Below are 18887 nucleotides of genomic sequence, written 5' to 3'. Positions count from 1 at the left end.
TTTGTGGTGTCTTGACTATTTCCTCGCACATACAATACCTTGCCTATAGCATAGAAAGATATACTATATATCTGTATCTCTCTCCTGCAACCCTGCACCTGCCCCAAGGTGCGTCTCGTTGCTCAGCTCTGATTGGACATTTGGCTACACTGGGAGGGGCAAGATGCAGGTATTTGAAGCAATGTAAGCAGCAAATCTGGAAGATAAAACAGTTAAGAGTGAAGCATTTTGAAAAGAAGAAGCTGTAGAGTGAGAGAAACAGTAAGAAGACACTGAAGATGGGCTCTGTGAAGCGGGTGGTGCTGTTTGTCCTGCTGGGCATGGCCTCACAGGTACAGTCATGTCAGTGTTTTGTGATAGATGCCATATCAAACACAGATACAAGTATTTGATTGACAGGACACAATCCAAAATTCTTCTAACAATATTGTGTGTAATTGTTGTTGTTGTGACATAATACTTCTGTTACTGTTAACAATTATTGAATATTCTTCTCATTTACAATTTCAGATTGCAGTTCTATCAGGTATGTTCCCTTGTACCCTAAATTCCATTTCAGATATTTGTATTGCTGATAACAGAGCTGAACATCTTGATTATTATTCTCTCTCTCTTCAGCTATCAACATATCTGTGTTCTCGACCACATCTAAGACTGCGATCCTCAGATGGACCAGGGTCAACGGAGCAACCTCCTACAGGATCACTGCCACCCCCACAGGAACAGTCAGCCCCATTGCTTTTGCCGAGTTTGGACCAAACACTGTGTTGGGTTCTATCAATTCTCTGTCTGTGAACAGTGCATACACCTTTGCCATTGAAGCTGTGGGTACCGCAGAGAGAACTGCTATTGTGTCAAATACAGGTGAGGAGGGACCTTTCTGCCCAATTCTGTCCATGCCTGTATAATCTAGGACCTAGATTATCTAACTGTAATATATTGGTATCTGATGGTCTGTTTATCATTTATTATTGAATGACTAAACTGTTTAATAAGATTCCCCTTTGTGGACATACAAGATTTCTGTTTTAACAATTTAATGTCCAAATTGTTAAAAATTATCAAATATATCAAGAGCAAAAATACTTATCTTTTATTGTGAACATGGAGGCTATCCCTCTAATCTACCAAACATCCCTGGCTGCAGTCAATCCTTTACCACTTGTCCTTGTTTCAGCCCCTGGGATGATGGATCTCATTGAGCATATAAAGTCAAAGGACAGCAGGACCTTGATGGTGGAGTTCCCTTTGACGACCGGGGCAACTAATTACCATATACGTGTCCAGAACAACATGGGCTCCTTCGCTGAAACCACAGCGACCTCCTCCCCTGCTGAGATTCAGTCCCTCAGCCCGTACACTGACTACACTATCAGCATCATGGCAGAAAACTCTGGAGGCCGCAGCCAGCCGTCTGTTCCTGTGGGGATAAAGACAGGTATTGTTATACCTCTTCTTACATATATCAATTCAAGTTGATCCTCATAAACATAGATTCACTGATGGAAACTATACGTCCTAAATCTATTAAATAGGATAAATAATCCCAAGGGGCTGTTTGTGCAATTGAATGACACATTAACTGACTGAGAAACACAGAACATTTGTCATCAATCCATTTCCCCCTGCAGAAGTCATCTGAGCTGCCTCATTGTCCCATAGGAGAGGCATCTCAGATAAATGAAGATATACATGCATCTTCAGTTCACTCCAGTTTCAGCGCCTGTGCATATACAGGTTTATCTTACCTAAGACACACACACAGGCGCCCCCCTGGGCCCCTCTTGTACCAGTAGTAACTATACCTGGCCCCTCTATGTGAAAGACAAAGAGTTGACCTCATTGTGAAAACAAAGCTGGGCGCCCCCCCAACCCCCACCTCAAGGGTAAAATCTGATCCACACTGGCCAAAGAAACAGTTGACTGGCAACTTAACTATCAATTGTTAACCGTTGCCATTATCTATCTATCTATCTATCTATCTATCTATCTATCTATCTATCTATCTATCTATCTATCTATCTATCTATCTATCTATCTATCTATCTATCTATCTATCTATCTATCTATCTATCTATCTATCTACTTAAACATCATTGCTTTTCCCCCTCCACAGTTTTGCCTCCTCCTCAGCCTACCACCTCCTCCCCCAGCAACGACAGCATCGTTGTGTCCTGGGCCCCTGTCAACTTTGCAGTCAAGTACACGCTTATGGTAGTCAAGTTTGACTCAAGTAGCAACTCCATGCAAAACGTCACAGACACCAATGTGACCCTTCATGGCCTGGACGCTGGCTCACTCTACATGATCCAAGCTTTAGCCTGGGATCCCGAGGGCCGTCAGGGAGAGAGAAGCCCGTACGTCAACCAGACCACACGTAAGGAATGATTTTGTAAAATATATTGGTATATATTTATATTGGTTTATGTACTGCATACAGCTGAACATATGTACCAGCTTTCTATAACTTACACAAACATGCCTGGGTCACCATAGAAGAAGAAATATATCTTTGTGTCACCTTATGCTTATGACTCTGCGCCTCACTTTTTGGTTTGATTTCTTGCAGGACCTCCCTCACCTTCTGGTGTCAATGTATCTATGGTGACGCTCAATGGTGTGGGCGAAGTGTCTGTGTCCTGGCAACTGGAACAGGGAGTCTATGGAACCATTGACTACCTTGTGACCAGTGACAGTAACCTCACATGTAACACCACATCGAACTCCTGCAGCCTTTCTCCGGTTGCCTGTGGAGAGGTACACACGATCCAGGTCACAGCTTCCAATGACGCTGGGCCCAGCATCCCGTCCAACTCTGTGGTGTTTATCACGAGTAAGTAATAGAGGATTGGTCTGAATGCGTTTCTCATAAACCATTTTTATTGGTCCATGATAAGTGACAACACTCCAAACATGTCACATCAGTGAGTAATTATTCAATTTGGTTTACTTGATGGTCAGAATGCCGGTCAGAAACATGCTTGGGGGACTAGTTTAAGATTAGGATTGTGAAAAGACAATGGACTCTGGAGTTAGATGTCACCATGACACCATCCACAAAGTGAATTCTAATGATTCCTTTGGTTACTGGACAGAAAAGGCAGAGATAAACAATAATACTAATACAATATACTAAAACTATATGTCTATTAGTATACATGATGTACAAAGTCTACTCTATGTTCTGCTTTTCATAGAATAGTCAATCAGGTTAGAATGACTTTGTAGTGAATCATTTGCACACAGATTCCATTTCCTCAACTGATGCTAAACGTACATCATGTTGATTTTGTTTAAGAGTGGAAACTGTGTCATTCATGTTTCCATAATGACAACAGGGCAACACTCAAAGTGTTTATTATTTAGGAGTGTGACTAAAACCCTTGCTGTGATGTCCTCTCAGTTCCATGTCCACCAGAGTCTCTGGCTCTTGCGGACACAGAGGCAGGAAACTGCACCCTGACGTGGGACACTGTGTCCAATGCTGATTCGTACATGGCCTTCATCAAGAGAGGAGACGGCGGCGAGGAGATGTGCAACACAACCAGCAACAACTGTACCTTCCAGTGTCTGTGTGGCTACACATTCCTCCTGTCTGTGCACGCCATAAACCAGGCTGGACTCAGCCCAGAAGGAGAGGTTCTCAACCACACCGCCTGTAAGTAGATGATTGGAGAGATTTTTCAGATTGGTTCTGCTACTTCTACTAAGTAAAAATAGTTAATTACATCTTCTATTAATATTCATTACCTATTCATATCGACTCATATTTCCTGTTTCCCCTCAGTGCCTTGCTGTCCAGCAGATGTGTCTGTGTCCCTGGTCAGCACAGAGACTTTGGAGATCACGTGGCAGGCGGCTCGGGGGGCAGAGCTGTATCAGACTCGGGCTGTTGACAACTCAGAGGTCATCCTGTGTAACGACACAGCGCCGGTGTGCGCGCTCTCTGACCTCAGCTGTGACAGCTCCTACAGCGTGGTGGTGACACCCTGCAATGAAATCAGTGGATGCAACCATGCCTGCACATCTCACACCAAAGACACAGGTCGAGAAAACACACACACACAAACACACACGGAAATGCATCACTTAATTCCTTTATAGCAACAACTATACTGTGCTTTTTCATACTGTTTATTACATTTACATTGAATATAGTAACTCTCTTCCACTAGCTCTTATTGCTTATTCTCTAATTCCTTCCTTCCTTCGTCCCTGTCAGCTCCTTGTATGCCAACAAATCTGGTGGTGAATCTGAAAAACTCCTCGTCCATCACTGTCACCTGGACGGCAAGTAATCGTGCCGCCAATTACACTGTGAGCGCATTAGGAGACGGTGTCACCTACTCCTGCACCTCCACTGCAAACAGCTGTGACCTCGCTGACCTTTCCTGTGGCCACACCTATGATGTTAGTGTCACGGCAACCAGTGCAGCAGGCCAGAGCTTACCCAGCTACACTGACTCTGTGGAAACAGGTGAGCAGGCATCAAGTTGGACTGATCCACCTTCATATAATGCATGGAAATACTTATGCTCTCTCTCTCTCTCTCCCCCTCTCTCCCTCTCACTCCCATTCCCTTCACAGCACCTTGTTGTCCAGCAAACCTAAGGGTGGATCAGGTGACTCAGGCCATGACCAACGTCTCATGGTCTCACGCCAAAGGAGCGAACACATTCATCACCTCTCTTACCTCATCAAAGGGCCACGCCCGCTGCCACACCCAGGACTCCCACTGCCTCATGGGATGCATCACCTGTGGCACAAATTACACCGTCACCATGGAGGCATTCAGCCGCACGGGGCAAATGGCCAACTGCTCCTATCAGGGCTTCTCATCCAGTGAGTGATTATGTTGGCAGTGAGCGTTAATCTCCCAGGATGTAATTGTTGCTTATTATAAACACAAACTGTGCATAGATCAACATCAGCTTTGTCTGGACATCAACATCAGCTTTGTCATCTCATCTCTCTCTCTCTCTCTCACTCTCTCTCTCTCTCTCTCTCTCTCTCTCTCTCTCTCTCTCTCTCTGGTTTGTAGGTGCCTGCTGTCCATCAGGTGTCAAGCTGTACAGGCTGGGGGGAAATAACACTATGCGGGTGTTCTGGCGCACCTCTAGCAGTAACCATAGTTACGTAGCAGAACTCAAGAGTGTCCAGGCCAACTACACCTGCAATCCTCTTCCTGGAGAGAGCAGCTGTGATGTGGAGAACGTTCAGTGTGGGCAAGTGTACCATGTAGTGGTGGCCCCGTTGACACCAGAGGGCGCCAAAGTCCAGTTCTGCCCCCTTCGAATGTACTCAGGTGAGATGACGACAGAGTAACAGTACTTCGGCTAGTATGGCTACTATTACTAATCCTATGCCTTCTACTATATACGCTGGAACTACTACTGTTATGACTACTATTATTACTCCTACTACTTATTGTCTTACTACTTTGTATTTAAATATTACCTGTATGTCCCTTTGGATAAAAGCCTCTGTGAAATGGGTAAATGTAAATATAATCTAAATACACTACAGTTGACATTACTTGGAAATTAAACTAAAATTAAGAGGATTTGAGGATGATCACATGACTATGAATGACATGAATATTTGACAACATTTGGGCTGAATGTGTTGATCATTTCTTCTTTTCTTCTGTTTGTAGTGTCTTGTTTGGGGAGCAACATTGGCATGGGTGAGTTCCTTATTATCCTACACTTGAATCTGGATAAGTATCTACATGTTACAGTTCAACAGTTTCAAGTAGTTTCTAGCAGAATGTTCAGCAAACAAATTACTAACTTCACTTTCTTCACTTTCAAGTTTTTTACAGAGGGAAGAGAAGTGTGGATTAGCACATGGTGAGGAATATAACGCATGTAATCATGAATTTAAAAAATTGAGTACCAAAGAACAATCACTGTGGTTGATTGCAGAGACTTACGGGGGCCAGTAAGACCTTGTTCTTCCTTTTTCTGTGAAAAAAGAAATGTTTCATCCTGAAAACTTAGAAAAACTGTTTCTTCTGTTACATTCACAGTCTCAACAGACAGCTCTTCCTCCTGCATCATCCCTGCACCTCAAGAATGAAGCCAGATTGATAATTAAGTAGAAGGATAAAATATTAAGGAAAATAAAAAGCCTGTATTCTGGCCATGATACATATGTATCTACAAGAACATAAGTCATGAGAATTGAGAAATAGTTAGAAATAAGATAAGATATGATAAGATAAGAAGTTTATTATCCCGAGGGAAATTACTGCGCAACATTTACAGTACAGTGCAATGATACTGGAAAATAAATTGTCCACTGTTGACAAGTCTTGCCTTGAAATAACACGTATGTATCATGGTCAAAGAAAAGCTTCAGTGTGGCCTCAACATTTTTGATATATAAATATAAAGAAAACAAACGACACATAAACATAATGCAGCATGTAGAAATAATGAGAGAAATCAATAAATTTCAACTATGAACAATTCTTCAAAATCTAGATCTAAATTTCTGTGTGAATATGACTGCTCATACTATTGGATACCAATCTATAAAGGTTTAATCTAATTGACAACAAAGGCAAGTGGAAGAATTATGAGTAACAATGCTCCCAAAGCCCTTCTGAATAATTAACTTCCATGATTAGGCATTGTACACCTTTGCTTATCAGTCTAAATTGGGAAATTGGTAAAAAAAACAAAAACATCCTAGTTTTGACCCCAAATAGGAAGCCTCTTGAGGATTAAGAACAGTGCGTTGTTGTTGTTGTTCTCAAGATGAACTGTTAACTGTTTGGAATGTGTGTAAACTTGATGCATGTTTCAGTCAATAAATAATTCACAGCATTACGTTTGTGTTTTTTTTGTTCGTTTACATTTTCTTGGCACATCATGTGCAATATAAACATCAATTCCATTCAGTCAAATAACAATCAACAATAGACCTCTGACCATGACAACTAACTTTGGTAATGAACTCAAGTAATGAAAAATGATTGGATGAGTTTGCTGTACCTTCAGCAGTCACCCAGCCAACAGAATGGGAGACACGGGGCGCCCAGCCCAGAGACATGTGCCGCCCTGCCCCTTTTTCACAAAAAGTTTCACTTGGCTTGAGTCCCTAACCAACACAAAAGAGATGCTTCTAGTATTATTCCTCTGTGTGCTGCATGCAGTATATGTTATCAATAACGACACTGTAATGTTTGCCCCATGGGGATCATTCACAGCTGAACTGTAGAGCACGAATCACTTACAGAAACGGCATGTCTTTGTGACGCGGATGATAAATCTCCACACCCAAACTCGGCGCTCTTACGTAAGCAGCTGCTGTGGCGCTATTCATATAATATTACCTGTTGCCATGTTGATATCATGTTACATCTACATGTAGTTTATTTGTCTTTATGTGAGAGACACAAAGGAATGTACACGCACATAAAAGGCTTTTTTCTCTTATTGTGGTTCATCTCTTCCTTACTGGTAAAATAAATTTTACACTGAATATTTGGACCAAACAGAAGTTGAGAGGTGACGGCTTCAGCACTTGGTCTGCTGATTCACACTGCCCCATTTATCTCAATGTTTGTTAACCTGCTGCTGATAAATGACTCTCCCATGAGGCTTCATAAGTGTATGTGACCTGATTTGATCTCATACCATCACGCTGAGCTGTGAAAGATGCTTTGTCAGAGTATAATAAGTAATCTGATCAGATACCTCTCACATTCTATTTTCTGTTTTTCCCTCAAAGGGGAGTGAAACTGTTGGTGTCGCCCTTTTTCTGAATTTGATCTGAATTACTTCACCGGGAAATTCAGTTTTCATTCCATGGACTTCTACTTAAATAGAGTCAGGCCAGAGGCAGGGCTTGGTGGGTGATAACGGGCTTCTCATCTGGTACCTCCCACTGCAGTTATGTTATGCAATAAAGTCAAGAGGTCTCAGGACCAAATATGGGCAGACCACATAAGTGGCAGTTAAGCCTTAACCAAACCTGACAACACATCACCCAGTAGTTTAACATTAAAGACCATTCAAAGGGGGTCAGTGATAGAAATTCAGAGACGTGACGTGACGAGGATGAAGGAGTGGTGGGAAAAGCGAGGAGGAGAAAAGAAAGCAGAGGAGAGAAGAGGAGCAGGAATGTAAGATGGAAGGTGGGAAAATGGAGCAAAAGAACTGGAGCCTCGTCCGCGGGTCCCTGCACAGTCCCGAGGATCCGTTCAGCCAATCGGCTGTGTGTGTCCGGTGGAGAGAGATCCGGTTTTGTCCATTTTAGAGATTCACAGCATTACTGACACATGGTACACAACAATAACTCATTTGATGGTTTTACCTCCTATGAATGAGATCTCACATGACCTTCACATGACATCATGTAGCTTAATGAGTTCTCTATGCCAAGGTATCAAAGATAGCTATTATTACTACATACCTCTGAAATGTAAGCTTTTTGCACCCACCCACCTTTTGTGAGACAGGCATGTCATAATGCCTGCTGAGCTCCTGCTATCACCCCAGATCCTACATTCCTCTGGCCCACACCTGCACCCCATAATGTTTTAATCCTTTGGAAAGTGTTTATTGTGTCATCCCAGCACTGCCTGGCCAAACAGCCACGAACCAAAGACTCTCAGCCAACATCCCCAATTTATCACCTCTTTTGACAGGATTGACCTCTATGGTTGTCAATAACTGCAGGCCGAAGGTTCCCTGTTTGTTCCACAAGCACGAACATTAATTTAAAAACAACGAGTCAGTTTCTGGATTGTTTACGACACTATGACACAAAGTCACATTGACTCATCGAGACTTTGTGTCGACCAAAAAAAATGGTCAACAAGAAAACCGCCAAAACCACAGGGGAAATAGCTCAGAAAAGTTGTGTCTGTGAGCCCACCACAGAAGAGATGTGGGTTCTCTCCTCAGCAGTGGTACCTCCAGCTTGGTTATACATTCCTACAGACACAGTGAGGAAGCCAGCACAAGGATCTAACAATCTACTGGTTGGTGATGTCACGCTGTCCTCGTCACTCCGTGGGTCTGACAGGAGACCCGACTCCCTTGAAAAGAGGCGGGTGGTAACCTCACATGTCACAGAGGTAACACATGGCTGTCTGCACCCCACACACCCCACCTCACCCCCCACGGAAGCTGGGAGAAATGCATGCTGATTGTGTAGTCAGCCCCGTTTCCATGCAGCTTATGAAAGAACCTGCTAACTGCAGTAGAATTGTAAATGGGTATGAAGTAAAGGCAAGTAAAGAGAAAAGGGACTCTCATTATGTGTAATATATGAACAGTAAAAGCCCTGTTCATTTATAAGAAGCACTGACCGAGATGTTTGTAGCTCAAGGTGAGGAATTTATTGAGTTCCAAAAATGCACAGGAGGCAGGAAGAATTAGTGTAATTGATCGTGTGGTTTTAAATGGCCCCTCTGTATGGTAGCAACTGCACCAAGCTAACAATCAAAAGTCTAATTGTAATGATACTGTGCTGCACCGCCCTGCTCCTTCTGTTTCGTGCTGTAAATCAATCTGTTTTTATGCCACACAACAATTCAGCATGTTGGCACGCAGTAAAATCCAGAGCGTCCTGGCGAAGTTACAAACGAGCTCCGTGCAGGTTTGTCATCATATAATTCCTATAATGAAAACACATATGTTGCACTGACAGCGCCTGGGGAAACTCCTATTGGCTACAGTATTACACAAACACACAACATCTTGATTAACTGGACACTGTTATTTGCAGTGTATCAAACTTTTAATCCTCTAATTGTTAAACAGGCGGCAATAACTTGAGAAATCAGTGAGAAGTTGAATCACAAGTTTATAAGATGCCCAACACCTGTGACCTGTAACAGTGTCTATGGTAGGACAATATCACAGCCGCATAAAAATACAATGAAATATCAAGGCGTTCACATCACTTGTTCTTATTCACTGTGCTTCAAAATTGCTCTGTTGTTTAAGATGGGCAGCTTAGGTTTCCTGGCTGGTTTGTGGGACGTATCCACTTTCATGTTGACTTCCTTTTTTCTAAAACACGCTGAGGAACTAAGAGGTGATAGCCCTTTATTCTTCTGTGATAAAAGATCCCTTTCAGTACAGCATGTAGCCTACATACGGGCAGTTTAGGGATGACATTTTCCAAAAGGAAAACACACAATTATTGGTTTCTTTAAGTGCCCAAACCTATGTCAAGATAAGGATTAACAGTCTAAGAGAGAGAGCTAACTTCAAAGCAACAGTTCCCAGCCTGGCGTGCATTGTTACCTACATCTCATGTCGGTGAAGCCCCAATTCCCAAGTTCGCATTCTTGACTTTGGTTTCAGCGGCACCTGTCTCCTTTGCTCAGGCAGCCCCTCCCTGGCCTTTATCTCTACATCAGGTCATTCACTGTGTTCCCATGTATTGTAACTACGACAGAAAAAATACTGAACGCAAAAATGTGGCCATGTGTGAATTTGTTGGATGCCTTCTCATTTTTATATATTTATGGTGACTGAAACAGGGGGGAAGGTGGGGAAGAAATAGAGACAGGGAGGTGACTGTGGCCCCTCTGTTAGGTGTGAAGAGAAACAGAGGAACAGCATCGTAATATTCAGAGCTCAGCATGTCTGATCCTGGGCTGGCTCAAAAGTCAGACTAATGGAAGATGGGTTTGGTTTGTAGGTCAGAGGAGCTTAAAGCGGAAGTTCTGACACCATTATGATAAAGATAAGATAAGATGAAAGTTTATTATCCCGAGGGAAATTAAAGAACAATGTTGGTCAGGCATCTGTATGTGTTTGAAATGAATTACTGAAACTTAAAGTGGATCATCTGATATGTTGTCCCTGGAGTATTCTTTGTCACTGGTGTTACGTATGTTGCTCAGTAAAGCCCATCAAGGTATAGTTCACACGTGGGGGGTCCACATTGCTGCAGGTCATTTGATCAACACTCTATAATTGGCTAGTATTGCTGAATATTATGTATAACATTCAGTCTAACAAAACATCTGTCCATGAAACTCATATCCGAGAACATAGTTAACAGAACAGAGAAAATACATGAGCTACAAGGAATTGAAACCCAAACCACAGCTGTGTGCCCATAGTCCAGGCATTACATTACATTACATTACGATCATTTGGCAGACGCTTTTATCCAAAGCGACTTACATTACCACCCTTCGCAGAGGGGGGAGCAATTGAGGGTTCGGTGCCTTGCTCAGGGGCACCTCGGCAGGGCCTCGAACCGGCAACCCTCCGGTTCCCAAGCGGAAGCACTACCCACTGAGCCACTGCCTCACCCAGGCGGCAGCACATTCACTCTGCTGTTATGGATGATCAAGCTGGATGGTAAAATTCAGATGTAAATGAGTAAAGACAGACAGTGAATAACTATCAAGAACATCATAAGATATAATAAACAAAAATTATATCATATAATATTGTTAGAGATCCAGTACAATCTGCCTTAACTCACAGTGTAGAAAGACAGAATAATTAGACAAAGTTAACCAATAGAGTATGGAAAGAAAACACTAAGCTTGTGCTGCTGCAAATAAACTAATGAATACTTTGGTTAGTGGTCAATGTGGTGGGTTGTATCTACTATAGTGATAAATGTCCACCATGTTTTCCCAGAGCCCAACACATCACCTTTGTCTGAATAACTTTTACAAACCAAAATGAGATATAATTTGTAGTGAAGTGGAACTTTTATCATCTATACTGTTGTTGATTAAATTTGTATCTATTCACAAATCATTGACTATGTTCAGCAGGGTGGTGAGTGTCATCCACACTGTTAAAAAGGTCCAAAGGATGAACAATATGAGAGGTGCCTGTGGCAATATTACATCTGTGCAATGAAACAATACATTCACGAAGTTTGATCCATGATGAGGCAAACTGTGGTGATGGGAGTCATGCAAACTGATATAGATGCATGAGAGCAATAGAGACAGAGGGTGTGAGAGGGGTTGTCTCCCATCCATGAGTTCCTGTAATTCCTCCAAACTCTCATCCATCCCTCCCCCTTGCTGTGTTCCCAGGGCAACTCTGACAGCCCTCAGGCAGTTGGTGGGACAGCCTGTCCCCATTTGGGGAATACTGATTGGTTCCCACGCCGCAGGTGTACCTGCACCAAAGCTCAAAAGATTTCAGAACGCCTTTTGTATTTGACTCCCTTGTATACTAAACTAATTGTAATCCGGCAGTCAATATCAAAGATGGGATTGTTGGGAGCCATTGGCTTTTCTTTAGCATTGGTATCTGTAATACAGGTAAAAAAAAACGTTTTTATTTCTGCAAAAACTGAATTTAGGGTCTAAACTAGTATCAACCCATGTACAACTTGTAATTAACGAGATTATAATTTGGTATTTATTTACAGATACCTTACACTAGAGCAGAAGGTAAGTAAACCATATGTGCCTAACTGAACTGTACAATATTTCATCGATAAAATGTGTTTTAGTATTTTATTTAAAGCATATTTCTGACATGACTAATCGTGTGGGGTGCTTTTTACTTTGGTTCTATGTTGATTAGGCTCCTCACTGATGCACATGTCTCCATCTCCCTCAGATTGTGGGATCCTGTCAGTAACGCCTGCAGGCCCGTCAGCGATGCTCGTTAAATGGAAACGTTATTCTACTGCATCAAGCTATTTTTTGGACTTTCGGGTGAGAAATAAACCTCTTATTCCGCCAGTGGTGGTGACCATAGGAAGGGACCACACGGAGAAACTGGTCCGGGGTCTCACACCGGGAACCGAGTACATTGTCACTCTCAAAGTGTTCGAGTACTATTATATGGTGTGCACGGATACAGACGAGGCGGTAACAGGTAAACAAAGCAATGTGCTGTTCTGTACGGTATTACGGGCTTGACTGATTATATCATTAATATATGTATATGCGTATGAAAGTTATCATACTGGCTGAAATAAACTGAACTGCTCATGTTATCTTTATCATGATTACTGCGCCTTTACGCACAGACGCCCGCCGTTAACCGTGCATCCAAATTATGTGTGTCCGCTACTCTTTCCTTACAGTACCGGACACGTCTCAGATCATCTTCAGCAGGCCGATATCAAGCACTTCATTCTCGTTGAACTGGACCGAGGTGGCCTCCGCTCAGTACTATTTCCTGGTGATCGAGAACGCGATCTCTGGAGCCACGCTGAATCTCACCTTCACCAACTTCAGCACGGTGGTGTGGAACCTGAAGCCGGACAGCATCTACCACTGCGTCGTCTACTCAGCCAACGAAGCAGGCGTGGGACTGGCCAGCAAAACCAGAACCGTCACCACCTGTGAGTGATGATCAGGCGACACCTGAGGGAAAAAAGGGGAATCAAGTCCTAGATGTCCCCAAAACCTCCAATATTTTGGCTAAATGTCTGTGACTGAGATTGGATTATGGTTAGGAAGGTATAATTAAATCAAAGCCATTATCATGTCTGTGTCTTTAAACCTTGTCAATAAGAAGAAAAAGTGAACCAATTAGTTTTTACAACATTGCAGAGATGCTCTACTAACATGATGACATACTTGGGGTAATTTAGTTCGGCAACTTTTCACGTTTGTATTCCTCAAAGATTCTGGACCTCTGGACTTGGTGAAGTTGTTGGTTTAATTGTCACGTGTCATTTGAGTTGTTAAAAATTGCATATTAATTCATTACCAAAAATGAGAGACTCCTAATCTTAGTTTATTACATTTATTGACTTTATGATTTTGCTTGAAATGTTAGTATCAAGTATTACTTTTCTTTATTTAGTGCATTGTTTTTAGGAGATGGCCTAAAACAGAAACTGTGTGGTTATCTGCCCCATGTGGCCACCTGAGATCAGATTAGCCACAGTAACGCTCTCAGTGCAGTGTGTTGTTAGCTCTCTCCCTCTACTAATTGCTGTGTCTTTCTCCAGTGATTCCGCCACCACTAGTTATCACTGCAAGGCAGACGAGTCACACCACAACACTGGTGAGCTGGTCGCCAGTGAACGACGTCCTGATGTACCGAGTCATCATAACCATTGAGGACGAGCCTGACAGCATACCATTGGTGTTTAACGTTCCAAACATTGAGTGGCAAATAGACGTCCTCCCATGTACCACCTATCTGATAGAAGTGTCTTCGCTTAATAACTTCCTGGTGCCTGGCGAGTCTACAGAGTATAGCTACACCACCAACAGTGAGTCGGCAGAGCCAAACCAATATCAATAACTTGGTGATTAGGATCTAGGTCATCCATTCAATCTTTTCAGACATGCAGAATATGATCCACAGAGGGAAAAATTCAGGTGCCTCGACAACCTATTTGTGTTCGAGGGTGACACATAAACACTATCATGAGAAGAACAGAAGATTTCTCTTTTTATTGTTGCAGCACAGTTTGCATTACATATACACTAATGACAACTACAAGATGCACCCACAGCGTCTTCAAATGTAACTTTTACCTTAGCCTAATGAAGCTTTTGAGACAAACTGAAGCCATTTTTACGATATTCTGTGTCCTCTGCAGAGCTGAAGCCAATTGAGTCAATAACAGCGTCCTACAGTTGCCCCAACAATGCGGCGGAAGTGTCCTGGTCTGCAGTGACTGGAGCTGAGTCCTATGAGGCCACAGCCACCGACATGGAGGGCAGAGAGATGTCCTGTACCAGCACAAGCAGCTCTTGTCACATCACTGGACTGACCTGTGGCCAACGCTTCACAACACATGTGACTCCTATCTCTGAGAACTGCAGGAACAAGGCCAACAACACCTTTGCCACCTTTGACACTGGTGAGAAACAATATAAATGTAGTTTTGCTGCTGAAGTGGAGCTGGCTAATCCTGGCTAGCATATTAGCAGCTAATATTAGCGTATATTTGAGTAAAGCAGGATTGGTGATGAACCAAATTGCAAATACACATTTCTTCTTCTTTGTTGTATTTTGGGAAAGAGCAGCTTAATGTTCATCCCATAGCGTTGATACTTTCCATCTAAACTTCCACTACAATTCACAGCACCACTGATTTTGTCACACCAGGACTTAAACTTAAACTCAGGCTTGTCAATATTTCCCCAAGTATAAACTCAAATGTCAATAACCCAGAATACATAATCTGCTTATTGGCAGATTCAACCAACTCCACAAAACCTGATCTCCACCTTTAACCTTTGACCTGCCCCACCAAGGCCAGCGAACTGAATGGAATGGGCCCCTTACAGTTTTTTTTATTGCTCCACCCTTATAATCTGTTTTTCTCCTGCTTTTCTGACCCGTTAATCCTTTCATCTCACATATCACTCCATTCCCTTAGTGACCCTGGTGTGTTCCATCCTCATGGGAGCAAGTTGTACACTGCTACGCTTTCATGACTGAATGCTATAAACAGTATTTCTTGTGTGAAGACTTGACAGAAATAACTGTAGTCATCTGTGTACATTATTTGAAGTATCTGTTTTTTGTCAAATTCATTTTCATTATAATTCATCTGATATCTCTTTTTGATTCAAGCTACAGATTATTTAGGTCGTAAGCACAAACAATTTGGGAATAGCTGTTTACGACACATTTCCTATTCTTGTTCTATTTACGTGTTTGTTTGAGTGCATCTTTTTGAAAACTGGGTCTTCTATTGAGCTCCCCTGTCTATATCATATTGTGTTGTGTTCAGCCTGCTAAGAATGAGCCTGTGTTTGTGTAAAACCTGAAACCACATACAGTGAAAAGCAACACTGCGGAGCAATCTTCAGTATCAGGGCGTTTTAACCTGAAAAGGGATTTGAGATGCCTTTGATGTTTGACACCGTTTAGCTCTTTTTCTGTGTTTGTTTGTATCTGTCTATATTCCATCTACATAAATCAATATATTTATGTATTTGTGTGTATCCTCTCCAAGGCTCCTGCCCTCCAAAGAACTTGACGTTGGAACGTGAATGTACCAGCAACATTATCAAATTTTCATGGGAGCCTGAAGACAATGCAGACTTCTACCGGGCTAAATCAGTGGACTCCAAGGTATTACCTTTCACAATCAAATGTCTGTAACTTCTATCCATTTTAAACATATTTGACTAGTAAGCACATTTCTTCAGTTTTGCATAAACAATACTATAATAATACACATTATAAGACAGTGGGGTCATTCAGTGAACATAAAGCATGATTGATTGATCTGTTCCCAGGGAGTGATGAAGGAGTGCGTGACTTCTGACAATAGCTGTGATTTCCTGCACACAGTGTGTGGGCGACTCTATACCTTCACAGTCTACTCCATGAAGGGCATGTGCCAGAGCCCGATAAGCGAGTCCGTTCAGATTCGCACAGGTACAACCACATTTAGCACTGATACGGCTAAATGTCTACATCTACAACTAGATCTAGAGCTATAGTTATTACTTATCACAGAAGCTGTTTGGCTGATTTGACCTACTTATTTGAATAATCTTGGTTGAGGAAATTAGTTTGGATTGATTTGTCTTGGCTTTTCTAACTGCCCTTAAGACAGAAAATGTGAGCTGCCTCGTTGCAATATGATTCACTGCTCCAACAATCCTATTTTAGCTTTCATGTTTTAAAATTTCAATTACTGGCTTCCAAAAATTTTGAATCAATGTTTCATTTTGATTTTTCCAGCCCCATGTATTCCCCGAAATGTGCAAGTCTCGTCTGACTGCCACAACAATGTTCTGCTCAAATGGGACGAAGCAGAGGGGGCAATAAACTACACTGTGGCTGCCAGGGGTAACAGGAATATCAACCATACCTACATCTGCACCTCATTCTCCACCAGCTGTTCCATAAGGGACATAAAGTGTGGAGAGCACCTGAGTATTTTCATCACAGCTTCTGATGGTCAGTGTACCAGCCCGAGGTCACTGTCAGCGGTGGCAGACACAGGTGAGGTCAAAGTTTGCTGGTAATGGCCACCGCATCAACATTCAAAGTTTCTGTTGGTCTTTTACCTTACAATTATTTTTTTTTGTCTTTTGTCCTCCAGTCCCATGCGCTGTCCAGAATGTGACTGCATCTAAGGATTGTGGCGCTGACTCCATCACGGTAACCTGGGCAATCACCAGTGGTACTATTTTCTACATCAGCAAAGCGGTGGGCAGCAATGGTGTCACTCAGACGTGTAACTCAGCAGATCTGTCCTGTAAGATCACCGGTCTGCAGTGTAGCACCACCTACACAGTGTCCACCATAGGCACCAACATGAAATGCGAGAGTGAAGAGAGCGGGAGAGTCACCGTAGAAACAGGTATGTGAGGCTGTTCGCTGCTTTTCCTCTTCTGGTTCCTTTCAGTGCTTATTGGAAATCTTTCTTAATGTCTAAATGACAGGAGGAGGTGGTGAGAGCATAGAGACAGAATGCAGCAGTAATGATGTCTGTATAGCTAAAAAGTATTTGTTAACTGATTTACTGACACCTGCAGTTAGTTAAATCTCCCTCTGTCTCATTTCAGCTGCCTGCCCACCGGGTAACATTGAAGCCAATCTGGACTGTGCAGCCAATGAGGCCCTGATTTCATGGGAGGGTGAGCCCAGAATAATGTCCTACACCGCCATCCTGACAGATGAGAAGAACAGACTTTTTGAATGCAACACCATTTACACAAACTGCAAGATTGGCAACCTGCCTTGTGGTCAGGTCTACAGTCTGACTGTCAGCCACCACGATGGCATTTGCCCCAGCATGCCTTCGAAGCCCATCTACATGGCATCTGGTAGGAAAAGTTCTGTAATATCACGCATTGTTTCCCTGTAATGAAAGCAAGTGAAAAAAAATCATTTAATAAACATCTAGCGTCTTCAGTCATTTTTACAAGTTTACTTTTCATTTAAGTTGAAAGGTGCTGTACAAATACACTTGCCTTCTCTCTGACCAGTTCCATGTGGACCAGCCAATGTGCAGACCAATGTTGATTGTTGGACGGGTGAACTGACCGTCCTCTGGAACCCCACCATGAACGCAGAGTTGTACATGACTGTGATCTCAGGCAGCAACGGGCAGTTGACTTATAACACCACAAAGCCTCAGCTTAGCGTCAAATCACTGGAATGTGGACTGGAGTACAACGTAGAGGTGAGGTCAATCAACAGCACCTGCCTCAGTCTTCCCAGTGACACAAAGACAGTCAATGAAGGTAAGAGAACATTTATAACAAATAAAATGTTTTGCTTTTGTCATTAATGTGGCATGTGTGAGCCTGGCTGATGAGTTGTGACTGCCCTCTGCTGGAATTGTAGAGGAGGCAGCTATTGTTAGCGATTGTTTGTACCTCATGAGATTGTCCATCATCAAATGTTAAAAATTCATTGAAATTCTATATCATATTGTGATAAAATACCAATAAGTAGGAGAGTATGGATGCAATTACTGAGGCCAAGCGTGGGTCTTTTGTTATTTTCTCAACCATATTTTGAGACTGATATATAAGTTTTTGTTTAAAGTTGATATCATTGTGATCCAGAAAGCAGCACAAAACTAGTTTTCAAACGTTTAACAATGAGGATAGCTCAGACAAGTTGATGTAAGAGTATATACAGTATAGTGTTAGCAAATCTAGTCATTATTCTGAAATTTGAGATGTATTTTAATCTGGTCTTTGATTCCATGTTATCTTAGTCTTAGTCTTAGTCTTAGCTGCATTTGTCAAGAGAAAAGTAAACAATGCTGTCTTGATTGTTGTGTGACTTGTCATTCCCAAGAACATGTGTAGTTTAGAGACAACTACTTCCTCAATTGACAACAAATGAAACTGAAATGTGCTTTACTGACCTGAGGTTTTGCTCCCCCTTAGTGCCATGTGTGCCCAGTAATGTGCTGGTGCAGAGAAACTGTGGCCAGAGCTCTGTGAAAGTCCGGTGGGAGGCCAGCCGAGGTGCCATAAACTA

General features: G+C 42.4%; 1 protein-coding gene across 1 annotated transcript; it reads left to right on the top strand.

Moving 5' to 3' along the window:
- Window positions 1-278: 278 nt before the first annotated feature.
- On the top strand, window positions 279-5846 carry LOC143003632 (fibronectin type III domain-containing protein 7-like). The gene is made up of 12 exons (XM_076154404.1): window positions 279-342; window positions 619-864; window positions 1178-1438; window positions 2117-2377; window positions 2570-2833; window positions 3404-3658; window positions 3788-4045; window positions 4223-4477; window positions 4588-4842; window positions 5042-5305; window positions 5657-5686; window positions 5815-5846. The coding sequence occupies exons 1-12, from the start codon at window positions 279-281 to the stop codon at window positions 5844-5846; spliced, it is 2445 nt and encodes an 814-aa protein (XP_076010519.1).
- Window positions 5847-18887: the final 13041 nt, after the last annotated feature.

This window comes from Genypterus blacodes, unplaced genomic scaffold, assembly GCF_046128005.1.
Source record: "Genypterus blacodes isolate CSIRO-AG114 ecotype Tasmania unplaced genomic scaffold, CSIRO-AGI_Gbla_v1 ptg000062l_1, whole genome shotgun sequence".
NCBI classification, from domain to species: Eukaryota; Metazoa; Chordata; class Actinopteri; order Ophidiiformes; family Ophidiidae; genus Genypterus; species Genypterus blacodes.
The sequence above is the reverse complement of the archived record's forward strand: the minus strand, read 5'-3'. Positions and strand labels throughout refer to the sequence as shown.

Coding starts and splice junctions, on each gene's coding strand:
- LOC143003632 (XM_076154404.1), top strand. CDS start 279: ATGGGCTCTGTGAAGCGGGTGGTGCTGTTTGTCCTGCTGGGCATGGCC. Junction 343..618: donor GGCCTCACAGGTACAGTCAT/GTCAGTGTTTTG, acceptor CTCTCTCTTCAG/CTATCAACATATCTGTGTTC. Junction 5,306..5,656: donor CCCCCTTCGAATGTACTCAG/GTGAGATGACGA, acceptor TTCTGTTTGTAG/TGTCTTGTTTGGGGAGCAAC.